We start from the raw sequence: 27,725 nt of genomic DNA on the forward strand, positions 1-27,725 counted from the left end.
CCGGATAGAATAGCTGTGGCAGAAACATCTGCACTCAAGAGTTTGAAGGAGTGTCTACATTCTTTTGCACATATTCGCCAGTGTTACCAATCATTGCTGTTAACACACAGTGCTATTATGTGTCAAAATGAGGTTGCACATGTTACTAAATGCAGGGGTGCCAGTAATAGTGACAAATAATAATTAAGGGGAGCAGTGGTCTGTTGTGCTAAGTCACCACTGCAGAGAGAGATCAGGGTTCAAATCTAAATGGTGCTATTAGCTGGCAGGACGTCTATAAAGATTTAATTGGCTGTCTAAAAATGGGATGGATGAAGCCCTGCAATGGATTAACGGCCTGTTCAGGGAATTCCTACATTGGGCCCTTTGTTGCCCAATGTTTATTATCATTATAATAATGATAATAATATTATTACGGATTAGTGCCAGATCCAACATAACTAGAATGAAGCAGTTACTGAAGATTAATAAATTCAATAATAATAATAATAACTTAAAAATGTATGGGAATTTTTACTTTGTGTTTTGTCCCTGGTGTTCAGTGTCCTTCGACTCCTTTTACACGGTGCATGCAGGGATGAGCGATATAAGACTCCAGCTGTGCATAAAATTGCTCCTCAAATCGGCTGCATTTTGTCACTGCTTAAAATAGCCCCGATCACCTTCTGGCACCAGTCAGGTGCAACAGCAGCAGCAGCAGCAGCATGGAGGTGTGCTGTTCAATGAGGCAGAACTTCACCAAAGTGCAAACTTATTTGATAATTAAATTAAGTATTAAGGAGTTAAGGTAGTATATTGCTGATCATGTCTCCTCCGACCCATACGCAGCCCTTAACGGAACCCCTTTTCACCCATGCACTCTGCACAGGCGCCTCTATCCGCCAATCAGGGTCCTTACACAGCATTTGAAGACCCCGCCCACACATTCTGGTGATCGCTCCCTGCAGACACTGCCAATTATGCTCGTTAGATGGCACCCAGCCGACCGCTGCCAATGCCAAGTTTCGAACCCAGGAGTTCAGAATCTTGGTGCTGGTGTGCTAGCGGAATATCCCGCTGTGCCACCTGGGCGCCTATTGATTCATTTTTGAACTAATCTTTACTAATCAAAAATCCTGATCAGGGATAACCACACAGAGCTTCACTCTCCTACTTTGCTCTTTGTAATGCACCACATGTTTTTAAAAGAAGACAGGTCTGTACTGCAGGCAGGTCAGTCTAGCACCCTGATAGCACTCTATGCAGCCATGCTGCTGTAACACGTGTAGAAGAGATATAAGAGATATATAGGTGGTTTTCACAAAGGGATTTTTTGATGACTGTCTAAACTTAATTGCATTTTACTTGATTTGCTTGAAAATAATTGACTTTGCTTAAAATAAAATAAGGTTTATTTGTTTATTAATCAGCGTCATTATTAAAATAGATCAGTGGATCAGAACCTATTGCTGCAGGAGAAAATACGAGTGATGTTAAACATGATAAACCCAGTGAAAAAACATTCAGGTGGAAAATCACTGCAACACTACAGGTACAGACACATCAGCAAATTCCACAACAGACACACATTCTCTCTCTCTCTCTCTCTCTCTCTCTCTCTCTCTCTCTCTCTCTCTCTCTCTCTCTCTCTATCTATCTATCTATCTATCTCTTTATCTCTCATCTGCATATAAGGAATTTGTGCTTATTCAGTGAACAGAATCAGTGAGGTCAGGCACTGATGTTGAAAGAAAAAGCCTGGCTTACAATCCAGATTTTACCAATTTTTATTATTTATTTCATGCTATTTTTCTATTTTTTGTATATATATGCATATTTGACCTAGCATGTTATCATTTGTACATTGTTTGCTTAGTGTTTTGTATACTGTATTGTCTGTATATTGTAGGGAGCTGCCATCAGCCGGAAACAATTCCTTGTAAGTGCAAACATACTGGTAACTCTGATTCTGATACAGACATGAAGAAAAGTTTGGCCTCTAGAAACTCCAGTGTCCTGCACAGAGCCATAACCTTAGCTTCACTGAACAGCTTGAACTGAAATGAACTGGAACATCAACTGAGACTTTCTTGACCAACATCAGTGCCCAGCCATAGAGATGCTTTTTTTGACTGGCACAAATTCCCACAGACATATTTTAACATCTTGTGAGAAGCCTTCTCAGAAGAATGGCTTTTTTTTATATATAGTTGTAAAGATTACATAGAGGTCACATTTGTTTTTGCAATAGAATGTCCAAAAAGCTCAAGGTCAGGTGTCCAAATACTTTTGGTAATGTAGTGTACCATGGTCATTAAAAACCCTGGTTTCTGATGGCTGCTCATTGCTTATTAATTCTTTGCAATAGCACATGCCTAAAGTAGATTACACCAGAATTAATGTTATTTACACATAAATTGCATATTTACAGGCTACAATGTGTACACATGTAACACAGCACATTTATTTAGAGAGAAAATTATATATATACACTGATCAGGCATAACATTATGACCACCTCCTTGTTTCTACACTCACTGTCCATGTTATCAGCTCCACTTACCATATAGAAGCACTTTGTAGTTCTACAATTACTGACTGTAGTCCATCTGTTTCTCTGCATACTTTTTTAACCTGCTTTCACCCTGTTCTTCAATGGTCAGGACCCCCACAGGACCACTACAGAGCAGGTATTATTTAGGTGGTGGATCATTCTCAGCACTGCAGTGTCACTGACATGGTGGTGGTGTGTTAGTGTGTGTTGTGCTGGTATGAGTGGATCAGACACAGCAGCGTTGCTGGAGTTTTTAAATGTCCACTCATTGTCCACTCTATTAGACACTCCTACCTAGTTGGTCCACCTTGTAGATGTAAAGTCAGAGACGATCACTCTTCTATTGCTGCTGTTTGAGTTGGTCATCTTTGAGATCTTCATCAGTGGTCACAGGACGCTGCGCACGGGGCGCTGTTGGCTGGATATATTTTTGGTTGGTGGACTATTCTCAGTCCAGCAGTGGCAGTGAGGTGTTTGAAAACTCCATTAGCGCTGCTGTGTCTGATCCACTCATACCGGCACAACACACACTAACACACCACCACCATGTCAGTGTCACTGCAGTGCTGAGAATGATCCACCACCTAAATAATACCTGCTCTGTGGTGGTCATGTGGGGGTCCTGACCATTGAAGAACAGCATGAAAGGGGGCTAACAAAGCATGCAGAGAAACAGAAGGACTACAGTCAGTAATTGTAGAACTACAAAGTGCTTCTATATGGTAAGTGGAGCTGAAAAAATTGACAGTGGAAACAAGGAGGTGGTTTTAATGTTATGGCTGAACAGTGTATACAGTATATAAAGTATATGAACATATATAGTACAATATAAAGTTTCACCTGTTTCCACACACACCTCTGTTCTTCTAATGAAAATCATTTGTAGGATCACTAAATAATTAGATTTTTTATCTCTGGAACAATCCAGTATAAACTTGTTTATAACTGATCTATTTAGGATTATTAGAATTGTGTGTAAATAGTACCATGTTAAACTGTTTAAACCAGGTAAGGAGTTTAAAGGGTTACGTCTAACAGCCAATCAGATCGCTTGATTTGCAGAGATAACGAGTGGGCGTGGTCAGTGTTTATTTAGCTCCGCCTATCAGCAGTGTGGAGAAAGAGGAAGCTGAGTAAGAGAAGAACTGAGCAATCACACCAACACTACCAACCACAGTCACTCTGTCTACCAGTTCTACCCAAAATTCTACCCCGGATACCCTACTGAGAGGAGCAGCTAGTCCCTGCAACACACACACGTGCATACTCTGAACCAGGTGCGTTATACCAACACACACTCAGCCAGGTGAGTTACATTAACACACACACTCAACTCAGGTGAGTTACATTAGCACACACTTAGCTCAGGTGAGTTACATGAACACACACTCGACTCAGGTGAGTTACATTAGCACACACTTAGCTCAGGTGAGTTACATGAACACACACTCAACTCAGGTGAGTTACATTAACACACTTAAATCGGGTGAGTTACATTAACACACACTCAACTCAGGTTAGTTACATTAACAAAATATGCACACACTCAAACAACACCAGGGTAAGTTACACTTACACATACACTCTTAACCAGGTGAGTTACATTAAAATAATACGAACACACAACCAGGTAAGTTACATGACTATACCATACCACACACACACACACAGTTTCTGATTCCATTTGTTGTTGTGTACCATACACAAACTGTTGTAGAGTTTAGGTGTAAAGTTGAAAGGTGCACTTTGTACCTGAGCCAACACCTGAACAAGTTCAATTAATACCTGAGCTTGTGAATACGTCTTTGTTGATTGATATTTGTAATTCCGACATACACAAGCTTGTATTTCACATAAACACTCAACAGAACTTGTATGTAGAGCTGTATGCAGGTGTGTTTTTCAGTTGCAGTTGTTTAATGTTGTGTTTTAGTGTTACTGGGTGCAGATGTGCACATATCGATATCTCCATAAAGTATTTCCATGTATATGTTGTGCTCTGGTTTGGGTGTGGCTCCAGCAACTTGATATTTACCCTCACGGCTTCATATTTTGCACCTTCAAGCTGGGCAAGTGGATGTAGTTTCAGATTAGTTTTGCATTTACACTGAGCACTATATTTACCTGTGTTTTTATTGTCACACTGTGCAGAAGTATGGTAGTATTATTACCTGTTGGTGTTATGCTGCCTGTGGAAGTTGTGCATTGCAGAAAAAGGTTGGAATAATGAACAGAAGTTTTTTTAGGACGCAATTGGGTGTTCCAGCAAGACGTTGAGCCAGATTGCATGACAAAAGTAAACTAAATAAATCAGTCTACAGTTAAGCTTTTGGAGTGATTGTCCTTAAGTCCTGATCTTAACCATTTTACAAATATGAGGAATGTATTAAAAAGTCTAATCTGTACCAGGAAGCAAAGTCACATTTGGTTGAACTGAAGTAGTAAAAATAAAAATCAACCAGGGCTGTACCAGAAGCTGGTTGATGAGTATCATAAACGTTGATGGTTATCATAAACATCTGATTGCGATGAAAAGAGCTAAAACCTAGAACCAAATATTAAATGCTGTCTTTATATTTTTGACTCAGTAGTTTAGAAGAAAGCTCTCGATAAAATAAATAAAAGTTCATTATAAAAGAGTCGTGGCAAAAACATAAATTCCCAAGACTGAGGAGATACGTTTGTTTCTTATAGGTGTATGTAAACTTTTAGCCTGGTTGTGTTTAAATGCTTGATGATTTAATCAGATTTAAAGTGATCTTAAATAGAGTTGTGTAGTCAGATGGTGTAAAGCAGACACACCCCAAATTTCAGTGCCTGTAGGACACGCATTCAACATGAACACGTCTGGACATGACCATATCCCGAAGTCAGTCTTTTCATTTTCCCTTTAATAAACATTTATTACCGAAGCTCAAACTTTACCCCTCAGTGAGCACCAAAAACAGGATGATGGTAGCATGGGTGCAGAGGGTGGTGAAGGTACTTGCATGATCTTGTCAGTGTTCTGACAAATTCTGTTAAATTTCCGAAGTATTTTAAAATTTTAAATTAAAGACTTTTAAGAATAAAATCCCTAATGCTTCAAAGATACATTGCTTTGCAATAAGGTACTAATGTATTTATTTGTGGTGTCTAACCCACCCCCTCCAATCAGTTTGGTTATTAAAACATAATGATTATTAATAATTCCTGTTTTGTAAAATTACAGTATTACACTAACATTATTAATATTGAGGAATTTGGATCCAGTTCACACTGTAACATGTTGACTGGTTTAATCCATAATTTTGGATGGTCTTCTTTAAATTTGTAATCGGGGGTGTTGTTCAAGATCATGTGCAATGCTGCTAATGTTACCACATCCGTTTGTTCACGATGGAGTAACTTCCTGTTTGGTCTTGCAATTCCTGTCACACTCTTATCAGGCACCCGGGCTCTGCCCCAAAAATAATCGCTTCCATGCCACGTCTCAACTCCTCAGGATGTTTTGCGCCCCTCCGCCCCTTATAGGGAGAGTTTCTCACATTGCACATTGTGGGTTTCATGAGAAACTTCTGGGTCAAAAATTTTTAAACAGCAACTTTTATGTGCTAATGTAGAAAATTCTGTAATGTCATTTGACTTGGTCATAACCTTCTGATTTCTCATTACTGGTTGATTGACTAACGATGGTGACTTCAGTGCCCATAGAGCTAGTCTAAAATCACCCATTAAAAGGAAATGCAACTTTTTTTTTTTTTTTTTTTTTAATTTAAGATAAATTCTAAACTGCCATGCTACAAGGCAATAAAGTAAAAGCTGATGGAACATTTTAATTGAACATGAGCGTCACTGTACACAGTAAAGCAAGCTTTATGTGGTTGTAGCTCAGAAGTTTCTTTTCCAAAACTGGCACCTTAAAGCTTGACTGATGTTTCCTGCTGATCAGATGGACTGTTATATTTACTATTCAGTGGGTGCTGTCAAACTATTTGTATTTATATATACACAGAATTACCAGCTGTGGTTGATGATAATTAGTAATAAGCAATTGGGAGACTATGCCAGTGACCTAGCAAATTTTCGGCTATATTGGGTTTAATGAGGTTCATGCAAAAGTTTGTACACCCCGGTTAAATTTAATGTTTTGTTGATTTTTGTAAGAAAACACATCCTTAAATAAAACCCTTTTTTTTGCCTTTTACTGCAGATTTTATTGCACAATGTCTGTTTACTAAATTTTATACATTCTGGGCATTATTTTTCTTATTGTATAGTTATATTTGGCAAATGAAAATTGCACTGAAACTTGCAGAAGGGTCATGTAGTGAACCTTACATTTTTAACTTAAATCCAAAAAAAAAAAAAAAAGTCACAGTAGAAAATATGGGGAAATAAAATCAACTGCAATACCAAAAGAGGTAACAGACGATGCTGTGGTTGAAAGTCACATTGCCTGTGTAAAAACTCTTGAAATGTGTTTTAAGCATTACATTATGAAATAGTTTACTTTTAATAAAGTTAGGAAGGTAAAATAATTTACAAATCTTTTTTTTTTTTTTTTTTTTTTTTTTTTTTTTTTTTTTTACCTCCTGTTCCTATTTTTTTTGTGTTATTTTCATATATGAAAATTTAATATTTCCGTTTTAAAAAATCACAAATTGTATTTAAACTGGGATCTTATCTTTTAACATGTGCACTGAAGTATTAAACTTTTAGTAATAGTAATTTTTCTTAAATTCTCTTCTGCTCACTTGGTGCATCAAATGTCCAGTACCCACAAATAACACTAACTTTTTAATGAGTAACTTGAAGCTAATTATTAAATGCAAGAAACAAAATAACTGCTAAATCCAATTTCTACTGCTGAACTTCCAAAGTGCTGCTTACAACCACTCTGCTAACCAGCATAAACATTAGCATTATAGCAAACAAATGAGCTTGAATTAAATGCATATTTTTATATTTAACTTGCATGCTTAATTGAGCTAAATTCCACATTAGAGTTCAGCATTAAATCCAGCACAGTAAATTATAAACTAGTAAGTTAGCTTGGAAAGTAGCATGTTCTACAACAAAGCTTGCTTGCTATAGGCTAATGTACTTTTTTTGTATGTATACATAACTCTTGTTATAATTATTAATATAGTTATGAAGCTTTACCAACATGCAGTACAACCTTAAACTGAATATCTTCTTGCTAAAGTGTCATATTACATGAAGTGTTTACAGACTCTGCAGTTTAATATATTCGGCGAACTTCAAGCAATTTATCAGGTTAATATAAACATGAATTATTTTTCTTTGAGGAGTTACTTTCAGTATGGTGGAATGTTTAGTGTAATTTAAATGTGTTTGCTGGCTATTGTGTGTATTTTAGTTTACAGGACTGCAGGTTTGGTGTGCTGGATGTGGGGTGTGATTAGCTTCCTCTGTCTGAACCTGCTCAGGAATTTCTCCTCAGTAATGCTTTTAGCACTTCCTTCTAATCTTACTGCCTATTTAGGACACAGCCACAGTGCTGTTTTTGTTGGGAAATGATGGTAAACTGTGGGTGTCGTGTCAGGACTGGTCCTGAAAATTGTTAGACAACCGAGCATGATGAGAATGTGAGGAATTTAAGCAACAACTGTTTATCAAAGCTGTAGGATGCAACATTTTAGTAGAATTGCTTACTACAGTCAATTTTTTTTAAACTTGTTTATGTGCTGGCAACACTTTGGGAAAGTCACTTTTTTTGTTCCATTGTGACTATGGTCCTTGCTTTTTGCACAGAGGCAGAAATACATCGTTTGACTAGTTTTGTGTGGAGGAACTCCAGTGGACTGCACAGAGCGCTGATTTAACTCCACTAAATACCTTTGGGATGAATTGGAACACTGAGCAAGGCATGTTACAAAATCTTGCAAAAAGCCTTCCCAGGAAACTGGAGGTTCTGATAGCTGCAAGGGGGGGGGGGGGTTTAAATGCCGTTACAATGCCCATAGTTTAATAAGGGGTGTCTACATACCTTTGGCCATATAATGGATGACATGCTTATATTGACTGAAATATGGACTATGGCTCTATGGGGCAGAAGCTTTAGCATCTGCTGGTGGTTCATGTATAACTTTGGAATGTTCCATACCAGTGCAAGTAAAATAAATAAGAATTTCGTACCTCCTTCTAACCAGTTCTGTTTGTTTTTTAGCCATCATGTCTGACGCTGAGAAGTTCCTGTATGGCGACCGCAGTGCCATCACCGATCCTCTGGCTCAGGCTGACTGGGCCTCCAAAAAGCTGGTGTGGGTTCCATCAGAGAAAATGGGCTTTGAGTCTGGTTCGGTGAAGGAGGAGAAGGGTGATGAGTGCACCGTGGAACTCGCCGACTCTGGCAAGAAAATTAAAGTGAATAAAGATGACATCCAGAAGATGAACCCACCCAAATTTAACAAGGTGGAGGACATGGCTGAGCTTACCTGTTTAAATGAGGCGTCGGTTCTGCACAACCTGAAGGAAAGATACTACTCTGGCCTTATCTATGTAAGTATTGTTAAATAAATTGCGTATGGTTTCTCAAAGTAAGCAAATTTAAAAAAAAAAAAAAAAAAAAAAAAAAAAAAAAAAAAAGGTTTCTTTGAAATGCTCTTGCTTGTCTTGGTGTAATGGTTCCATTTAGGTCTTGTTGGTTCCACCTTAAATCTAAGTGCGAATTATATGTTGAACTAAATATGTTCAACACCAAATTTTTGCACACATTACTTAATGCTAAGACATTTTGGGTTCGGCTGAAAGAAAATAATCAGGTTCTGCATGTGTTGATGTGGTTTCTGAACAAAGCTAGCACAGACAAATGGAACACACCCACTTACAAAAATATGTAAAACAATTCAAACAGCAAAAAACTAAAAGTTTAATATGTCTTTGTGATGTGACATTTAAGAAAGTACATGGAAAAGTGGTCTCCTTTCCAAGGATGGGAAGAAAACCCAAACTGTCACCTTGTTCTGAAAAGATATGGATGGTCTCCATATGGTCAGATGTATTTCTAGAAACACCAAAAAACAGATCTGCTCTAAATTAGAAGTTGCTGGAACTGGGTGACGAGCGAGATTCACAGTGCCTTCAGGCTCAGGCTGCCACGCAAGAGCGAAGCACTTGTTTTAAAATCAGCACATTAAAGCCTGGGTCTATTTTGTGTGGTCAGATTGAGTTCTTTGGTTATGATAAGCAAAAATCTATACTGAAGAAATAGATCATTCAGACCCAACACATGTACCTGTAAAGTGTGGTGTAGGTAGCTTTTGACTGGTCACTAGTCCTGGAATGCTACCTCATAACAAAAAACGCACATCCTCAAGCCTTTTGGAAGCCGTTGTGGAGCAGGCCCCTGGATGGATCACTTTTAGAGGTCTTGTATTAAGATGTTGGGTCTAATCTATTCTCTCCCTGCTTGTAGACGTACTCTGGACTCTTCTGTGTGGTGATTAATCCCTATAAACACCTCCCCATCTACACTGAGGAGATTGTCGAGATGTACAAGGGCAAAAAGAGACATGAGATGCCTCCACACATCTATGCCATCACTGATTCAGCATACAGGAGCATGATGCAGGGTAAGTAGATGCTGTGCTAATTTATGCAAGATTTGTTTCGTCTGTTAGCTTAATGGTTTATTTGCCTACCTGTAATGACGATGTCCAGGACCAGGATTGGGCAACACCGAGAACAGAAGATGTAATATGATATGCTGAAACCTTTTTTGGATTGAAGGGGCTTGTGACAAACCATTAAAAACAAATTATATGGGAATGTATGATCATTACATTTTACATTTACATTTTTGGCATTTAGCAGACGCTTTTTTTTTTTTATCCAAAGCGACTTACAGTACAGTATACAGTCTGAGCAATTGAGGGTTAAGGGCCTTGCTCAAGGGCCCAACAGCAGCAACCTGGCAATGGTGGGGCTTCAACCAGCATCCTTCTGTTTACTAGTCCCAGTACCTTAACCACAAGGCTATGGCTTGCCCCTCACTGGTGGAGAGAATCGTTTAATTTTGTCTTGTATTTTGAATCTTTGTGCTCTGATGGTTTGGGATTCTCTGCTATGGCTGGTTGAAATGGTGGCATCACAGGATGTTGTTTTGCTAAACTTCTCACCTCGACCCATTTCACTGCTACCTTCTACAGAGATTGCATGGCAGTTTGATTGTGTGCACCTGTTAACAAGGGGTGTGACTGAAACAGCAAAAATGTGTCCATTTTCCCCATATTTTGTTTATCTTGATTTATTTTTTGTTTTTCTTTGCTCTCCAGATCGAGAGGACCAGTCCATCCTATGCACGTAAGCTTCTTTGAGCATGAAATAAATAATTTAATGTGTACTTTTCTGACTGCACTTGTATCAGACCCACTGTTTAATCTGGAGCTCTTTATCACATTGGAATTTATTCAGTCTAAATACAATAATCACAAGCAGGGAGTGGCTTTGCTTTCAACAGTGGAGTGGACAAAAAGTACTCAATAGCTCCACACACACACTCACACACTTTCTTGGCATTTCAGAGATTCTTTCTGGGACAAATGTAAGATTGTCAAAACAATCTGCTGGGTCAAAAATATAAAAACAGCAACTAAAATGATGAGTTTTGTGGTCTCCTGATTCCTCATTACTGTTAATATTGACTATAGCTGCTGATTTCTGTGTCCATATAAATTGGGCTAGTTTGACTGCACTGCATTAACAAAAAATACATTAAACTGTTGTCTCTTTACCGAGATGGATTGCTGGGACAACAATGTTCACAGTCAAGCTAGCTTTGGGTGCAGTCAGTCTTGCCCTATTTATGTGGCCATCAAAGTCTCCAGCTGTGGTCAGTCATGACGTAATAAAGAATTCGGAGGTCATGATAAACCTGAATGACACATTTAATCACACAAGAATTAATCCTAATAAGCCATGTACATGTCCCCTGCTTGTGAAGTTTTAACCTTAGAAGAATTAAATACATTTGTATTTAATACATTTGTGTTTAATACCAGATATGCAATCTGAGTATATGTAATCCATCAGTGTTGTGGTGGTCACAGAAAGCTTCATTTCATGATTTTGAAGATCACACAGCCAACATTTCTGAAGTCTGGTGTAATAATTTGTGAAATCTTCACTGTCTGCTTAGCTGCTGTATTTAGATTGAAATGTTTTCACTTTGGTAATTACCACCTCCTTGTTTCTACACTCACTGTCCATTTAATCAGCTCCACTTACCATATAGAAGCACTTTGTAGTACTACAATTACTGACTGTAGTCCATCTGTTTCTCTGCATGCTTTGTTAGCCCCCTTTCACCCTGTTCTTCAATGGTCAGGACTCTCCCAGGACCACTACAGAGCAGGTATTATTTGGGTGGTGGATCATTCTCAGCACTGCAGTGACAATGACATGGTGGTGGTGTGTTAGTGTGTGTTGTGCTGGTATGAGTGGATAAGACACAGCAGCGCTGATGGAGTTTTTAAACACCTCACTGTCACTGCTGGACTGAGAATAGTCCACCAACCAAAAATATCCAGCCAACAGCACCCCGTGGGCAGTGTCCTGTGACCACTGATGGTCACAGGTCTAGAAGTTGACCAACTCGAACAGCAGCAATAGATGAGTGATCGTCTCTGACTTTACATCTACAAGGTGGACCAACTAGGTAGGAGTGTCTTAGTGTGGACAGTGAGTGGACACGATATTTAAAAACTCCAGCAGCGCTGCTGTGTCTGATCCACTCATACCAGCACAACACACACTAACACACCACCACCATGTCAGTGTCACTGCAGTGCTGAGAATGATCCACCACCTAAATAATACCTACTCTGTAGTGGTCCTGTGGGGGTCCTGACCATTGAAGAAGCGCATGAAAGGGGGCTAACAAAGCATGCAGAGAAACAGATGGACTACAGTCAGTAATTGTAGAACTACAGAGTGCTTCTATATGGTAAGTTGAGCTGATAAAATTGACAGTGAGTGTAGAAACAAGGAGGTGGTTTTAATGTTATGGCTGATCGATGTATGTGTTTTCATAGCAACTGTCTGGTGAGCAACATACTATCCTATACATATACCTAAGTTCTACATGCATGAAAAAAGTGTATGGTGTTGGTAGTTTAAGTGTTTCTCTCATGATGATTTTCCTCAGTGGTGAATCTGGAGCTGGAAAAACTGAAAACACAAAGAAAGTGATTCAGTATTTGGCATATGTTGCATCGTCTTCAAAAACCAAAAAAGATCCTGTAAGTCGCAGTTCTGTTACTCGCCATCTTTGTTTTGTTTGTGTTCATTGTTAACTAACTTCTTCTCCTTTTCTTTTTTTAGAGCAGCACCAGTCTGTCACATGTAAGAATTCATTATTTCCATTATTTTTTCCATTATTCAGTTTTTCAGCTTTTCAGTGCCTCATTAATTTGCTTCACTGTCGCCTCACAGCAAGAAGGTCCTGGGTTTGATCCCCAGGTGGGGCGATCCGGGTCCTTTCTGTGTGGAGTTTGCATGTTCTCCCCATGCCTGCGTGGGTATACTCTGGGTGCTCTGACATGCAAGTGAGGTGAACTGGAGATACTAAATTGTCCATGACTGTGTTCGATATAACCTTGTGTGAAATGATGACCCTTGTGTAATAAGTAACTATCGTTTCCTGTCATGAATGTAACCAAAAGTGTAAAACATGACGTTAAAATCCTAATAAAACAAACATTAATTTGCTACATTTTAAAAGTAAATTTTTATATTTTTTTAATGAATAAAAGCAGTGAAATGCCAGAGCTTTATTCTCGGCTGCCTCATTGATTCCTGGGATGCGAATTTCTATCCTGCACAATTCATACTGAGCAGTCATAAAGGAAATAAATAATCTGGGCCTGGCTGCATATTTACAAATTATCAAAAACAATTACTTATAGCTCTTGTATTACACAGCTATTTCTGCTATGAATAAAAAGCTAAAGTTGACTTACTCACTTGGTCGTATTGTTGCAGGGTGAGCTGGAGAAGCAGTTGTTGCAGGCGAATCCAATACTGGAGGCTTTCGGTAATGCAAAGACTGTGAAAAACGACAACTCCTCACGATTCGTAAGTCCTTCTTACAGATTTAAAATGATCTCCAGAATTACTGTGCAGCACGAGGATAGTTTTACTTTAATGAGTGATTCATCTTTTTTTAATCAATGAACTTAATTATTGCTGTTCACTTTTTAAAGTATTTTGTTGCATTTTAATTTAATGAGCCAAATCATTACCTTTTAATGAGTATAAACTTAAATATTTCTTTCTAAACATAGCTGATGACCTTGTGAAATGTGAAAAATGTAAAAGTAAGAATTTAAAGTAAGAATTCAGTTCAATGCAAAAAGGATTGATAAAAAGGGTTACAGGACACCCTGCTAGTATAATGTATTGTTGTTAAATGGTGTGTTGAATATCATCATGTATTGGACAATTCATTATTGGTACAGGACAAACAGGGGTAGTGTGATGTCCTTTTTTCCTTCTTTTTCTTTTGAATTTAATTTTCATTACATTCTCATCAATAAAAATATGAAATATATGACAATAGCAGGAGAGCTGACTGAAAAGCAAGAGCTCAGCACAGCAACCTGTTAACCCTTGCCTGACTGTGCACAGTGCCACCTGTGTTCCAGCAGCTTCTAATTCTTGGATTACATCTGTCTGTCAGGACAAAGAGACCACTGTTCCATGTACTTTATACTTGTAGAGAATTTTTAGGACTGTTGAATTGCATAGAAAAGATAATCTAGCTTGACCAAGAGGAAACCATAATGAATAAGGGAAATTAATGCAGGAAGGGACTAGTGTTTGGGTTTTAATCTAGACTGTTTACATTTCCTGCCCGTCACAGGGGAAGTTCATCAGGATCAACTTTGACGTGAACGGCTACATCGTTGGCGCCAACATTGAGACCTGTATCCTTCAATCAACTTTAGGAAAAGCATTTTAATTCTTTCACAGGAACCACATAGTAGGAGGAGTAAAGTCTCCACATACCAGAATGAGTTGGTTCTTGATTCTCCTTGACAATGTTTCAGATCTGCTGGAGAAATCTCGTGCCATTAGACAGGCTAAAGATGAGCGTGCCTTCCACATCTTCTACTACCTGCTGTCAGGAGCCGGAGACAAGCTGCGCTGTAATGAACATTATTTAATGCTCCTCTTTTTCAAAATAATAAAAGATAAAAATTATCACTGCTGATCCCAATGATTGCTGTCTATTGCAGGACCATACTTCAATAAAATCCTAAACCAGACCTTAATTGTTGGACAACAAAGAATTGCTTTTTTAATCTGTATAGGCACCCTAAAATGAGCATCTGAGTGGCAGTTTGGGTTCTGTAAATTTGGTTGCTAGTACTCAATTTTGGCAGCTATGATCAGGAACCATAAATTGGATCCTTATTCCTATCTGAGCACCCTAAATTGGGAGAAAAGGACCAAAGCATAGAGTTAAACATTATACAGCATCTTTAAAGCTGAGAGGGGCCTTGATCAAGAGTCAAGCTGTGGGGCTGGGATTTGAACCATTCAACCTTCAGATTGATGGTCCAGAGCCATAAACACTGAGCAACCACTGCCCCTAAATTACTTTAGTTGTCTGTATGGATTTAAGGTTTTTCAGTTTTTAATGTGGTCGATTTTGTTTGTTTTTGTTTGGGTTTTTTTTCTTTGTGGCACCACAAAGCAAAATGCAATAAGATCTATAATTGTTTCCTATCCTTTTCCCTTAGCCGAGTTGTGCCTGGAGGATTATGGGAAATATCGGTTCCTTTCCAATGGGAAGGTGACTATCCCAGGGCAGCAGGACAAAGACCTGTACAGTGACACCATGGATGCCTTCAAGATCATGAGCATTCCAGAGGATGAGCAGACAGGTTCAGTAGCAACACTCGCAACACTGGGACAGATATTTTACTGTGGCTATTTATTTGAGATAAGTGGTATGAGGGCCCCACAGCTCCAGGGCCTGGGGACCTGGGTTTGCTTTTCGGTGAAAGATTTGGTATGTTCATCCTGTGCCTTTGAGGATTCTATCCAGGTAGTTTGGTAATTTAATTTAATTTGGGGCCTGTGGTAGTCTAGTGGGTAGGGCTTTGGGCTATCAACCGGAAGATTGGCGGTTCAAATCCAGGCTCTGCTATGTAGCCACTGCTGGGTCCTTGAGCAAGGCCCTTAACCCTGTCTGCTCCAGGGGTGCCGTAAGTTGGCTGACCCTGCGCTCTGACCCCAGCTTCCAACACCAGCTGGGATATGCGAAGAAAGAATTTCATTGTACTGTACACCTGTATATGTATACATGACAAATAAAGGATATCTTAATTTGTGTGCTCCTTGCAGCCAGTGAATAGGTGTTGGGCCCACACTGACCCTGATCAGAATAAGTGGCTATTAAAAATAATTGAATGAATGTGGAAGAAGAACAAAGATGGATATAGACAATATGTCTTGAATTGTGTAGACACCTGAACATAAGCTAGTTTGACATCCCATTTTAAAACCATGGGTGCTAATATGTAGCAGGGCTGTGTGGGGGAAAAAAGACCTTTGGTTTGGGGGGGGTTTAGGTCGGACCTTCTTGTCCAAAAACTTACAGTGGGGTTGAGCTCAGTGCTGTATGCAGGCTACTGTAGTTCCTCCACACAACTTCTCAAATCATGTCCTATTACAGCTTTGACGCATCACCTTCACACTGTCTGAAAGGAAATCACAACTTTTACAGTCATTTAATGCAAAGAACGTAAAGATTTTGAACTGAAAATAGGCCAGACCTCCTTGTCCAAAAGCTTGCAGTGGGATATAGCTCAGTGCTGTATGCAGGCTACTGTAGTTTCTCCACACAACTTCTCAAATCATGTCTTTTTGGAGCCCCCCCCCCCCCCCCCCCCCCCTTTTTCTGTGTAATGTAATTTAAAAATCTGTTATTAGTAGTAGTGTCCACATACTTCTGACCGTATATTGTGGATGATGGCTTGGGTTGAATGAATCAGGATGAAGTTAATTTGTTAAATTATAATATTTCTTGTCAGAGGGTAATATGGTAGTAATGCTAAACCCTGACTTAAGATGTTTGAAGATGGTCAGCTCTAGAGATGGATGGTGAGCTTGGAGAATTTATTACAGATGGTAAACAGATGAGGAAGGAAATGTAGAAATAACTGACTAGAAGTAAAAATGCTGTAAGAACAGTAGAATTCAGCTTAACTGTCAGAACAGGAATTATTTCTCATCTGTTATGTTTAATGCTTAATTTTTACATCCAATTCTCTCTGGGTTTCTCAGGATTGTTGAAGGTGGTTTCGTCAGTTCTCCAGTTGGGAAATGTTACCTTCAAGAAAGAGCGTAACTCTGATCAGGCCTCCATGCCTGATGATACCGGTAATAAACGATTGCATCCTATTACAGCTTTGACACATCACCTTCACCCTGTCTGAAAAGAAATCACAACTTTTACAGTCATTTAATGCAAAGAACAAAAAGGTTTTGAACTGAAAATAAAACAACAAAAAGTATTGATTAGCATTAGACTCATCTGACTTAAGGAAGGCAGGGCGTGGCATTTAGCAAAACTGTTAAATTAAATACACATGGCTTTTCTTTGTGTTTCCACTGGCCAAATAAAGCTCTTAAGACTTGGGGCTGCTCAGGTGGTGCAGCAGTAAAAACACATGCTGCAACCAGAGCTAGGATCTCAAATGCATTGTATCGAATCTCAGCTCTGCCTTGCCGGCTGAGGCTGAGCGGCCACATGAACAACGATTGGCCTGTTGTTCAGATGGGCGCGACTAAGCTGGATATGGTCTCTCTGTCAGACTGGTGCAATTACGACCTCTGCTGGCTGATTAGAGGCACCTACACGGAGATGAGGAAGGAGTGCTCTTAGGGTGTGTCTCTCCGTACACAACACTAGGTGGCACAACACTCGTCAATGTGTGGGTGATGAGATGCATACGGCTTGCTGCCCATGTGTCGGAGGGGGCGTGGGTTAGCTTCGATCTCCTCGGTCAGAGCAGGGATTGGCATAGGGAGAGAAAGCATGATGCAATTAGGCAATTGGACGCACTAAAGGGGGAGAAAAAGGGGAAAAAGTGCATTGAAAATAATAACAATAATAAAAGCTCTTAATACTTCATTACTTGTTTTTTAGTCACTTGTGTCTAAAAAATTAAAATTGGGATTTTATTTTCTATTTTGTAGAATTTCTACATTTTAGACATGAAATCATAGACACAATCCACCCAAACCTTGCTAAATAACTGAACACAATCTACAATGAGGGTCTGAATACTCAGATCTGTACATCACACTGATTCTAGATTCTCTGAGTAAGAAATTGACATACAGAATGTAAAAAGGGATGGGAATTAAATTTTAGTGAAACCAAACTTCTGCACTTATGTGTTCTGACTGGAACCAGATTTAAAATGATGGTTTTAAAAGAATTTACTAATAATGGAAATGATTTCTTTTCAGCTGCACAGAAAGTGTGCCACCTGCTGGGCATGAACGTGACAGACTTCATTCGTGCCATCCTTTCTCCGAGGATCAAAGTGGGACGTGATTATGTCCAGAAAGCTCAGACACAAGAACAGGCAGAGTTTGCAACTGAAGCTTTGGCCAAAGCCATGTATGAACGGCTGTTCCGCTGGCTAGTGATTCGCATGAACAAAGCCCTGGATAAAACCAAACGCCAAGGGGCTTCATTCATCGGCATCCTGGACATTGCTGGCTTTGAAATCTTTGAGGTAATACACAATGATCTGGTGTTCAGTGTTTCTATAGATTGGAAACTCAAACCCTGTACCATTACTGACTTTCTGTTCTGGTTATATTGGTGGTGGTTGTGGTAACTGGAAGTAGCATTGTTTATAATGCTGATCCATGTTGTGACCAAAGATATGTGGACACCTGACGATAAGACACCAGATTCCAAAATCATATAAAAAGTCTGTCTGGGAATTTGCTCCATTCAGTTTAATGAGATTTTGTCAAGTCAAGCACTGAAGTTGAACAAAAAGGTCTTGCTCGCAATTGTTGTTTCAATTTATCCTAACCTTGATGTTACAGGAAAGGGCCTTCCCCAAACCACGGTCACGAAATTAGGTCATAATTTATTTTTTATTTATGTTTATTCATCTGTTAGCATTCGGTGTAGCTTAACATTTAAACTTAATAATTAGAAGGGGTGTCCACATACTTTTGGCAATAACGTATGTTATTGTTCCCCTGGTTTGGTTCTGTTCTCATCCAGATTTCCCATAATAGACATTTTCCTCTGGTTTCCCTTCTGCAGTTGAACTCGTTTGAGCAGCTGTGCATTAATTACACTAACGAGAAGCTGCAGCAGCTCTTCAACCACACCATGTTCATCCTGGAGCAGGAGGAGTACCAGCGCGAGGGCATCGAATGGAGCTTCATCGACTTCGGCCTCGACCTGCAGCCCTGTATCGACCTCATTGAGAGACCCGTGAGTTTTTATTAATGGCATCATCGTAAACTGGCTACATTTTTGCAACTGTGTGATTTTTATTAGTGACAGGGTCCTAAACATCATCACTGACTCTGATTCCCCTCTTCAGGCGGGTCCTCCTGGAATTTTGGCGCTGCTGGATGAGGAGTGCTGGTTCCCCAAAGCTACAGATAAAACCTTTGTTGATAAACTGGTGCAGGAACAAGGGAATCACCCCAAATTCCAGAAACCAAAGAAGCTCAAGGATGATTCTGACTTCTGTGTCATTCACTACGCTGGCAAGGTGCAACAGAAATGTTGATTTAATTATTTGAGCATGTTTATTATTTAATCTACTACCAATACATAATACCATGAGTTCTGTCTGGTTTCTAAAGCATAAAGTCCTGCAGGATTCAGCCAATTTTCAAACTGGACATATTTCATTTATGGACATGTGTGGCATTTTGAACTCACTTGATGAATCACTTCAGGTGCATGTGGTGCACTTGCATCCTACTTTAGAGATAATTTGCAGATGACACTTTCTAATTCACTTTTTACAAGTAGGTTGTACCAAAGACGTAAAGAGAGTAAATTGGGTAAATCAAAGAATGTTTAACTAAACAGTGATCTAAAAAGTCTTGAAATTGGCATTAAATGAAACAGACGCATAATCAATGGAGTAAAGCTACTCAAGGAGTTTGGGCTTGCAGCATTTATTAATGGCATGTATGTGTACATGAGACATTTATATACTGTGGATCCCACATCACTCTGTGTACGTTCTTATTTGAACTTAATTTTGTGTGTTTTAGATAGAAAGGTAATTTCCTCAAATACAATTTGTCTCAATTCAGAACAAATAATGTTCTACAAATTACTTGTAATGTACCAGCATGTTCCTTCACCCACATAAAAGATCCTAACAAAAACTAGCTGCTGGCAAGTTTGACTATCAAGAAATGGGAATTGGTCTGTACTTATGATGGGACTGTGTTGTAAATTGTGTGATACCAAAGATAATCTGTACCGTTAGTTGGAATTACTCTCCGTTTGCATGTCTTACTTTTAACCTGTGGATTGTTTGTTTGTTTTTCTTAGGTGGATTATAAAGCAGTGGAGTGGTTGTTGAAGAACATGGATCCTCTAAACGACAACGTCACCACAATGCTTAATCAGTCATCAGATAAATTTGTGTCTGAACTCTGGAAAGATGGTAAGATTTTCTTTCACTTGGCCACATTAGCTCTGTATGTGCTATCGAGTATTAAATTCTACATCTCTAACATTTTTTCTCTCTCCTCAACTTCAGTGGACAGAATTGTGGGACTGGATAAGGTAGCAGGGATGTCTGATTCGGCACCTGGGGCGTTTAAAACCCGTAAGGGAATGTTCAGAACTGTCGGACAGCTTTATAAAGAGCAGCTCGCCAATCTGATGACCACACTGAGAAACACCAACCCTAACTTTGTCCGATGCATCATTCCCAACCACGAGAAGAAGGTAAGAGGAGAAAAGTGTTTCTAGAAAAATCAAAAACTTATAGGTAACTTATATAACTAATATTTTTTAACCTAGCTGAAGCTCCAAACTACCAAAATTTTGCATCCCATATCCGACAAGTGTGCAGCAACCCTCTAAAACATGCTTTCATGCTTTATTCAGCAATAAACAGTGAAGCATAGTGAAGGTAGCAGTGATGTACAACAGTAAGATGAACTGTTTCTGCTTACCATCCTTCTGTTTAGCATTTAGAATGTTGATCTGATACAAGCGTTAACTAAACGTTATTAACAATGTTGTTGGATTATCAGAGGGTTTTTTTTTTTAATGGGCTTCAAAAGCTCTAGATGATTCTGGTTTCTTGCTGGAGGGTAGATGTTGAGCTTTAAGTAATCTGTGGGGTAAAATTTTCTTGCTGCTGCAACAGTGACTCCTCCTGTCTGAGGTGTTTGTACAATTGGTGAAGGAATGCATAGGGAGTTGCATGGTCCTACTGTATGTCTGCCATTTAAGTGCATTTTCACTGCTAAAGTCAGTAAATTCTGAGCAATTTATTTATTGATGCAACAAACAATAGCTGATAATGTAATTCTAGCATAAAATAAAAACATAAGCAGTTTCACTATTAACATAGTATTAGCTGTGTCGTTTTATGATCAGGGACTGAATTGACATCAGTAAGGTGTAGTTTATTTATTTATTTAGAGCCGCTTGAGTTTTATAATTCATTGTCTCTCTCAGGCAGGGAAGCTGGAGCCTCACCTGGTTCTGGATCAGTTGAGGTGTAACGGTGTGCTGGAGGGAATCAGGATCTGCAGACAGGGCTTCCCTAACCGAATCATCTTCCAGGAGTTCAGACAGAGGTACAATACAGACCTTATGACCAAAAGTATGTAGATGCCCCTTGTAATTCTAGAGTTCAGGTGTTTTACTAGGTCATCTAGTAAATGGTACATGTACAATACATGTCCAGACAAAGAGCAGTTTATCTTTACTGGTTACAGATGCAATTTGCATCCTCTTGAATGTTAATGTTTTGCATTACTTTTGTACCTTTTTCTATAGTTACTGTAGCATCTCATTTTACTTTTCTTTTTCTTTTCCCTTTCAGATATGAGCTGCTCACTCCTAATGCGATTCCCAAAGGCTTTATGGATGGTAAACAAGCCTGTGTGTTAATGGTACGTTTATTTACAGAAATTGATTTTTAAACATTTAAAATGCACCAAATAACAGGACGTCATACTGTACGTATATTTAATGCTCACTCTACATCTTAAGCTTAATAAATCAATATCAATCTCATCTGCTGTAAATGTTGTAATAGATATTTATCATAAAGTGTTTGAAATGGAACTTTGGAAAAAATCTGTCGAGTTCAGAGAAGGATTCCTAGTTTCCTTGTTTTCTCCAATCAGATTAAAGCTCTGGAGTTGGACTCTAATCTCTATCGAATCGGACAGAGTAAGGTGTTCTTTCGTGCTGGAGTTCTGGCTCACCTGGAGGAGGAGCGTGATATTAAAATCACAGACGTCATTCTTAAATTCCAGGCCTGGTGTCGTGGCTATGTTGCCCGCAAGTAAGTTTTTATTAATAATTTATTTAATTTTTGATTGATTTCACTTTATAATAATAAATTCATTTAGAAAAGCAAAATGCAAACTGTTACCAAATCTTTTCTTTACTAAAATGTAATTAAAGTTTTTGGAGGGTCAAATAATCTATTTTTAGACCAAAAAACAGAAAAATGCTTACAGTCTAAAAATGCTGATGGTGTGTAAGTCATATTATTAGAACACTTTATTTAAATAAGTGTAATGAAGTGACAAGCTGTTGATTCTACAGAGTTTTGTAAAGAAGCAGTTCTAATTTCAGGCTGGTTGAAGTTTTACTTTAGATCAGAATATCCTTAATGTTCTTGTTTGTATGTGCAGGGCATTTTCTAAACGTCAGCAGCAGTTAACAGCGATGAGGGTGATTCAGAGGAACTGTGCCGCTTATCTGAAACTCCGGAACTGGCAGTGGTGGAGACTCTTTACCAAGGTGGGGGGATACACATGTGATCCACAGATGTATATAATGTTCTATAATCTCAAGGTGTATGGTAGGGAGTATGATAGGGTGTACCAGTGATACAATTATCAGATGGTAAACCAATTAAAGCACTGCAGAAAGCATTCAAATAATGAAAACTTGAACCTGTGTGTGTGTGTGTATGCAGGTGAAGCCTCTGCTGCAGGTGACTCGCCAGGAGGAGGAGATGCAGGCGAAGGAGGAAGAGCTGGAGAAGGTGAAGGAGAAGCAGCAGCAGTTTGAGCAGCAACTACAGGAGTACACGACCAAACAGCAGCAGGTACACACATCCTCTAAATCTGGGCTTGACATCAACCAAATATGTATTAAAGAGTATGAAGGCAGTTGCTTCGACTAACCTTGATAATCACATTTGAGATCAGTAAGTGTTCCATATAGGAGTCCTGAAATAGTGAAGGAATACAATCCATACAGTTAGTGTTAAAGGCCTTGCTCAAGGCCCTAACAGGGAAAACCTGGCATTGGTAGGGCTTGAACCTGTGATCTTCTGATTACTAGTCAAGTTTTATAACAGCTGAGCCAACGCTGCTTGGTTTACGAGGCTGTATTTTATCTTGTTTTCTTTTTCCATCCCTCAGCTCAGTGCTGAGAAGCAGGCACTACAGGAGCAACTTCAGGCCGAGACGGAGCTCTGTGCCGAGGCAGAGGAAATGAGGGCTCGACTGGCCGCTCGGCAGCAGGAACTGGAGGAGATTCTACACGACCTGGAGAATCGCGTGGAAGAGGAGGAGGAACGTGTTGTTCAAATGCAGAATGAGAAGAAAAAGATGCAGCAGAACATTGCGGTAAGAGAGAGGAAGTGGAAGATCTTCAGTAGGATTATGATCTGTCTGTGTTGTGGCTATGTCAATATGATTCTTTCTTACTGTAGATAATGATGGTCTTTGTCTGAACCTGTAGCTCTAAGATAAAGAATATTCAGAGATCAATAACACTGTCTTTAAATTATCAGGATTTGGAGCAGCAGTTGGATGAGGAGGAAGCAGCAAGGCAGAAACTCCAGCTGGAGAAAGTGACCACTGATGCCAAACTGAAGAAACTAGATGACGACATCATGGTGCTCGATGATCAGAATGTCAAGCTTAATAAGGTTTGGAGTGATGATACTAGTTTTGTGTTTGCATAGTGATACTAGTTTTTTAAGGTGCTGACAGTACATGGGTGAGTTGGATGTATCCAAATTGAGACAATGCAGGATTTTAAGAGCAGCATGAATAATTTCTGAGGACCAATGTACTAAAACAGACAGTTTGGAATTGTTGAAGGAAAAGCTGCCTAAAGATCCACAATGAAGCACCAAGAACCAGTAACCATGCCTTGGTCTGGTTCAGAACAGTGTTGTTGTTTATGCAGGTTTTGTTTTTGTAGTGTCATTGTTGGAAATCACTTGGTTTACTGTCTTTTTCATGATCTGTTGTGTTTGTAGGAGAAGAAACAAATGGAAGAAAGAGTTGCAGAGTTCAGTTCTAACCTGGCAGAGGAAGAGGAGAAATCCAAATCCCTGCAGAAACTCAAAAACAAACATGAAGCCATGATCACCGATCTGGAGGGTGAGAGCATCACTCATTTCACTGTCCATTTCCAGTGTTATTCAGCGTAAAAACTGTTTGTTGAAGCTGAGAAATATTAGCAAACTGTGACCAGTGGAGTGATGCAGGTATGCAGACCATCCTTGACTCTTATTTTACCCACCTGGTTCTAACCGTGCAATCTGACTAAAGAACATGAAGATTTCAGAAGAAAATTTATTGATGGAGTTGAACAAAAATTCTATACATGTTTTTTTTATTTTTTTATTTGAACAGGATGGTTTGGTGGGTGTTTCTCACTCATTCTATCACCACTCCAACAAATCATATAATTTATTTGTGGGAAAGCAAAACGTTTTATATTTAAAATGTTCGATCTTTTAAAATAAAGCTTAGCATGTTATCTCAACCAGTCCTGTCGTGTTGTGTTCAAGCCTCCACTCTACTGGAATGGTTTGCAACAAGAGTTTTGAGATTTTTGGATATTTGTGTGCCAAAGGTTCTTGTCCAACATTGGTGCATAAACTCTTAAATGCACTTTGGGGACAATAAATTTTTTATCTCCATCTGCATTGTAGGTATCACTACATGGTGTATTCTATAGTTATGGCTATTTCTCTTATGCATTGCCTCACAGCTTTAGATTGAAAGTTGTGTCATGCCCACAAGTTTGTGAACCTGTGTTTTACAAAGAAAACTCTTATTTATTAAATTAACTAGTTAATAAAAATATAATTTAAAAACCGATTTCTAATTTTACTCATCATACTTGCATCTTCTGAGGAGAACCTATAAACAGTATCTGTAGGAACTGAATCCCAATGAATCAAAGCAATAAAATAATTTTTTCGGGATTTGGGTGGTTCAATGATCTAAGACGCTAACACACCACTGCAAATTGTTGGAACTTCCTAGTTTTAATCTCAGAAGAGCCTCTGACACATTTGTGTGTGTTTGAGGGAGAGTTGCGATCACCAGAACTGGTCCGAACATGGGTGGGGAGTCACATGAAGCATTGTGTGGCTTTCTGTACATGATAACCCAACACTGGAAGGTGATTAGAATCAACCGCAGATTGGACGTGTCGGAGGGAAAATAAATAAATTAAATTAAATTAAAATGTTTATTTTCTAATTCCAGACCGTCTGAAGAAGGAGGAAAAGGCTCGACAGGAACTGGAGAAGAACCGGAGGAAGCTAGAAACTGATTCCACTGAGCTTAATGATCTCATTGCTGACCTTCAGGCTCAAATCGCTGAACTTCGTGCCCAGCTCGCCAAAAAAGAGGAGGAGCTACAGGCAGCTCTTGCCAGGTAGGGTCGCCCCTGATTATACAATCAATCTGCATGTAATTGGGTCAGATTTATTTGACACTTGCAAATTAGCACTGGAGTCTTGTGCTAAAACTTTTTGTGTTTTGTTACATTTGTTCCATGTTAAGTACAAATTCATCTCTAGAGCTAGAAAAGTATCCTCGTGTCTTTATGTGCTTAGAGTGGAGCAGGAAACATCACTGAAAAATGCTGCTCAGAAGAGGGTGAGGGAACTGGAGGCTCAAGTTTCTGAACTTCAGGAGGATCTGGAATTGGAGAGAGCGGCTCGTAATAAAGCCGAAAAACAAAGACGAGATTTGAGCGAGGAACTGGAAGCACTGAAAACTGAGCTGGAGGATACGCTGGACTCCACTGCTGCTCAGCAAGAACTCAGGTAAAAAGTAAACTCATTAAAATCAGCACACTGAAATCTAAAGGATTAGAACTGGCTATGTGCTCCAGCCTCTTCCACATTTACTGGAACCAACAGTTTTAATTTCCTCTTTGATTATTACACAACCAATGCATGTCATCAATTTATGGACTTCACATGGATGTGGCTGAAACACTTGAACGTAATCATTTAAATGAGTGTCCATACTCCATGTAAAACAAGAGTGACCTTGTTTTCTGTTTGCAGAGCTAAAAGAGAGACTGAGGTTACTCAGCTGAAGAAAACTCTGGAAGATGAAGCTCAGTCTCATGAGCAGCTCCTCACCGAAATGCGCCAAAAACACACACAGGCCTTTGAAGAGCTGAACGAACAACTGGAACAGGCCAAGAGGGTAAATGACCATGTCTGATCTCCAGTTAACTAGATGAATTATTAGCATTGCTGGTAAATTTTCAATCCAGAAATCAATTAATTTTAATAATACCTCATTTTCTTTTGTGTTTTCCAAACTGGATATGTTCAGTTCCCTTTACACTCCGGCAACCTCTGCTGGTTGCACAACACTCATGCTGGCCGAGGAGGGCTGCTGGCTAACATGTACCTCCAGCATTGAATTCATACAGAAAGCATACAGTATAAGAGACGTTGCTATGCTCAGTGTTCCTCTGCAACTTGTGCTAATGCGCCAACCAGTCCATAGGAGGCACTGTTGCAGTACCAATTAAGTGCCCCCTTAACCTGGCTGATTGTGCCCAACCACCTGGCCAAGCTGGTGGCACAATGTTTTGCACAATTTCCCTTTGCCCTGAATTTGTAGGCTAAAGCATACGACTTCTGCACCATCCAAGTACCCAACCAGCAATAGCATAGTGTTTTACTGCACCCAGTTTGAATCCTAACTTTCAACTCTTCAAAATCTGATATGTTTCTTTATATCAATCTGCTCATCTATTTCAGAACAAAGCATCAGTGGAGAAAAATAAACACACTCTGGAGAGTGAACGCAACGAGCTTCAAATCGAGCTCCAGTCCCTCACTCAAGGTAAAAACGATTCTGAACATCGTAGGAAAAAAGCTGAATCTCAGCTACAGGAACTCCAGCTCAAACATACAGAGAGTGAGAAACAGAAGAAGGAAATGGCCAACAAGATGAGCAAAATGCAGGTATTTAGTGTGGTGGTGTTTTTTTTTCTTCTTCTTTCAGTGGTTGATTTGTTGGCTGTTTAAGTGTGATGGATGATGGTAGATTTTTAGAAATGTTATACATCTGGATGGTTAGATGTGAAGATAAATGTGTCATCATAAGATTTTAATGTATTGCTCTTTCAGAAGTCTTAGGATGACTTTCTGTTTTTGTGTTGCATATTTATTTGATTTGACTTTGCTTCTAGTTGGAGTTAGACAACTTGAGCAGCACTCTGGCTGAAGTGGAGAGTAAATCCATCAAAGCAACTAAAGACTGGTCTTCTGTTGAGTCTCAACTACAGGATACTCAGGTAACCATCACAAACTGTTTATTAGTGCTATCTTAACTAGTGAAGCGGCTTCAGTCTGTTTTGAAGCCTCAGTAAAACGGAAAATCGACCCCCAGCAAGTTTCAGTTTCTCTTGACTATAAAGACTGAATCTGCATAACCAATGAACTAATCATCCCACTGGAAATGTAGTAACTAAAAATAAACTGTGTTGTTATTCAGGGTTTGCTGCAAGAGGAGACTCGTCAGAAGCTGTCCATGTCCACTCGTGTGCGTCAGATGGAGGATGAACAAAACCGGCTAAAGGAGCTTCTGGAAGAGGAAGAGGAAGGAAAGAAGAGTGTGGAGAAACAACTGCACTCCGCACAGGCTCAGGTACCGAGACCATCCTAATAAATCAAGTTCTAGATATTAATGC

At 39.3% G+C, this 27,725-nt stretch overlaps 1 protein-coding gene across 3 annotated transcripts in view; it reads left to right on the forward strand.

Annotated features, from left to right (window-relative positions):
• The first annotated feature begins 3,718 nt into the window (after positions 1–3,718).
• LOC134316834 (myosin-9-like) overlaps positions 3,719–27,725 on the forward strand; it is a 32,429-nt gene continuing 8,422 nt past the window's right edge. The window contains exons 1-29 of one of the 3 annotated variants that reach the window (XM_062997325.1): positions 3,719–3,810; positions 8,706–9,037; positions 9,954–10,110; positions 10,813–10,840; positions 12,684–12,777; positions 12,860–12,880; positions 13,520–13,612; positions 14,400–14,463; positions 14,587–14,685; positions 15,283–15,426; positions 16,832–16,927; positions 18,023–18,294; positions 18,843–19,016; positions 19,129–19,302; positions 20,103–20,504; positions 21,246–21,367; positions 21,616–21,685; positions 21,923–22,083; positions 22,439–22,547; positions 22,726–22,857; positions 23,177–23,383; positions 23,551–23,688; positions 24,025–24,148; positions 25,268–25,439; positions 25,621–25,833; positions 26,080–26,224; positions 26,791–26,997; positions 27,225–27,329; positions 27,530–27,682. In XM_062997325.1, coding sequence (XP_062853395.1) covers positions 8,711–9,037; positions 9,954–10,110; positions 10,813–10,840; positions 12,684–12,777; positions 12,860–12,880; positions 13,520–13,612; positions 14,400–14,463; positions 14,587–14,685; positions 15,283–15,426; positions 16,832–16,927; positions 18,023–18,294; positions 18,843–19,016; positions 19,129–19,302; positions 20,103–20,504; positions 21,246–21,367; positions 21,616–21,685; positions 21,923–22,083; positions 22,439–22,547; positions 22,726–22,857; positions 23,177–23,383; positions 23,551–23,688; positions 24,025–24,148; positions 25,268–25,439; positions 25,621–25,833; positions 26,080–26,224; positions 26,791–26,997; positions 27,225–27,329; positions 27,530–27,682 — 4,203 coding nt within the window. In that variant the 5' untranslated portion in view covers positions 3,719–3,810; positions 8,706–8,710. Of the gene's footprint in view, positions 3,811–8,667; positions 9,038–9,953; positions 10,111–10,812; positions 10,841–12,683; positions 12,778–12,859; positions 12,881–13,519; positions 13,613–14,399; positions 14,464–14,586; positions 14,686–15,282; positions 15,427–16,831; positions 16,928–18,022; positions 18,295–18,842; positions 19,017–19,128; positions 19,303–20,102; positions 20,505–21,245; positions 21,368–21,615; positions 21,686–21,922; positions 22,084–22,438; positions 22,548–22,725; positions 22,858–23,176; positions 23,384–23,550; positions 23,689–24,024; positions 24,149–25,267; positions 25,440–25,620; positions 25,834–26,079; positions 26,225–26,790; positions 26,998–27,224; positions 27,330–27,529; positions 27,683–27,725 lie in introns of those variants that run through there. The other 2 variants (XM_062997326.1, XM_062997324.1) reach the window with 2 other exon arrangements.

The sequence above is a fragment of the Trichomycterus rosablanca genome, chromosome 6 (assembly GCF_030014385.1).
Source record: "Trichomycterus rosablanca isolate fTriRos1 chromosome 6, fTriRos1.hap1, whole genome shotgun sequence".
Classification (NCBI taxonomy): Eukaryota; Metazoa; Chordata; class Actinopteri; order Siluriformes; family Trichomycteridae; genus Trichomycterus; species Trichomycterus rosablanca.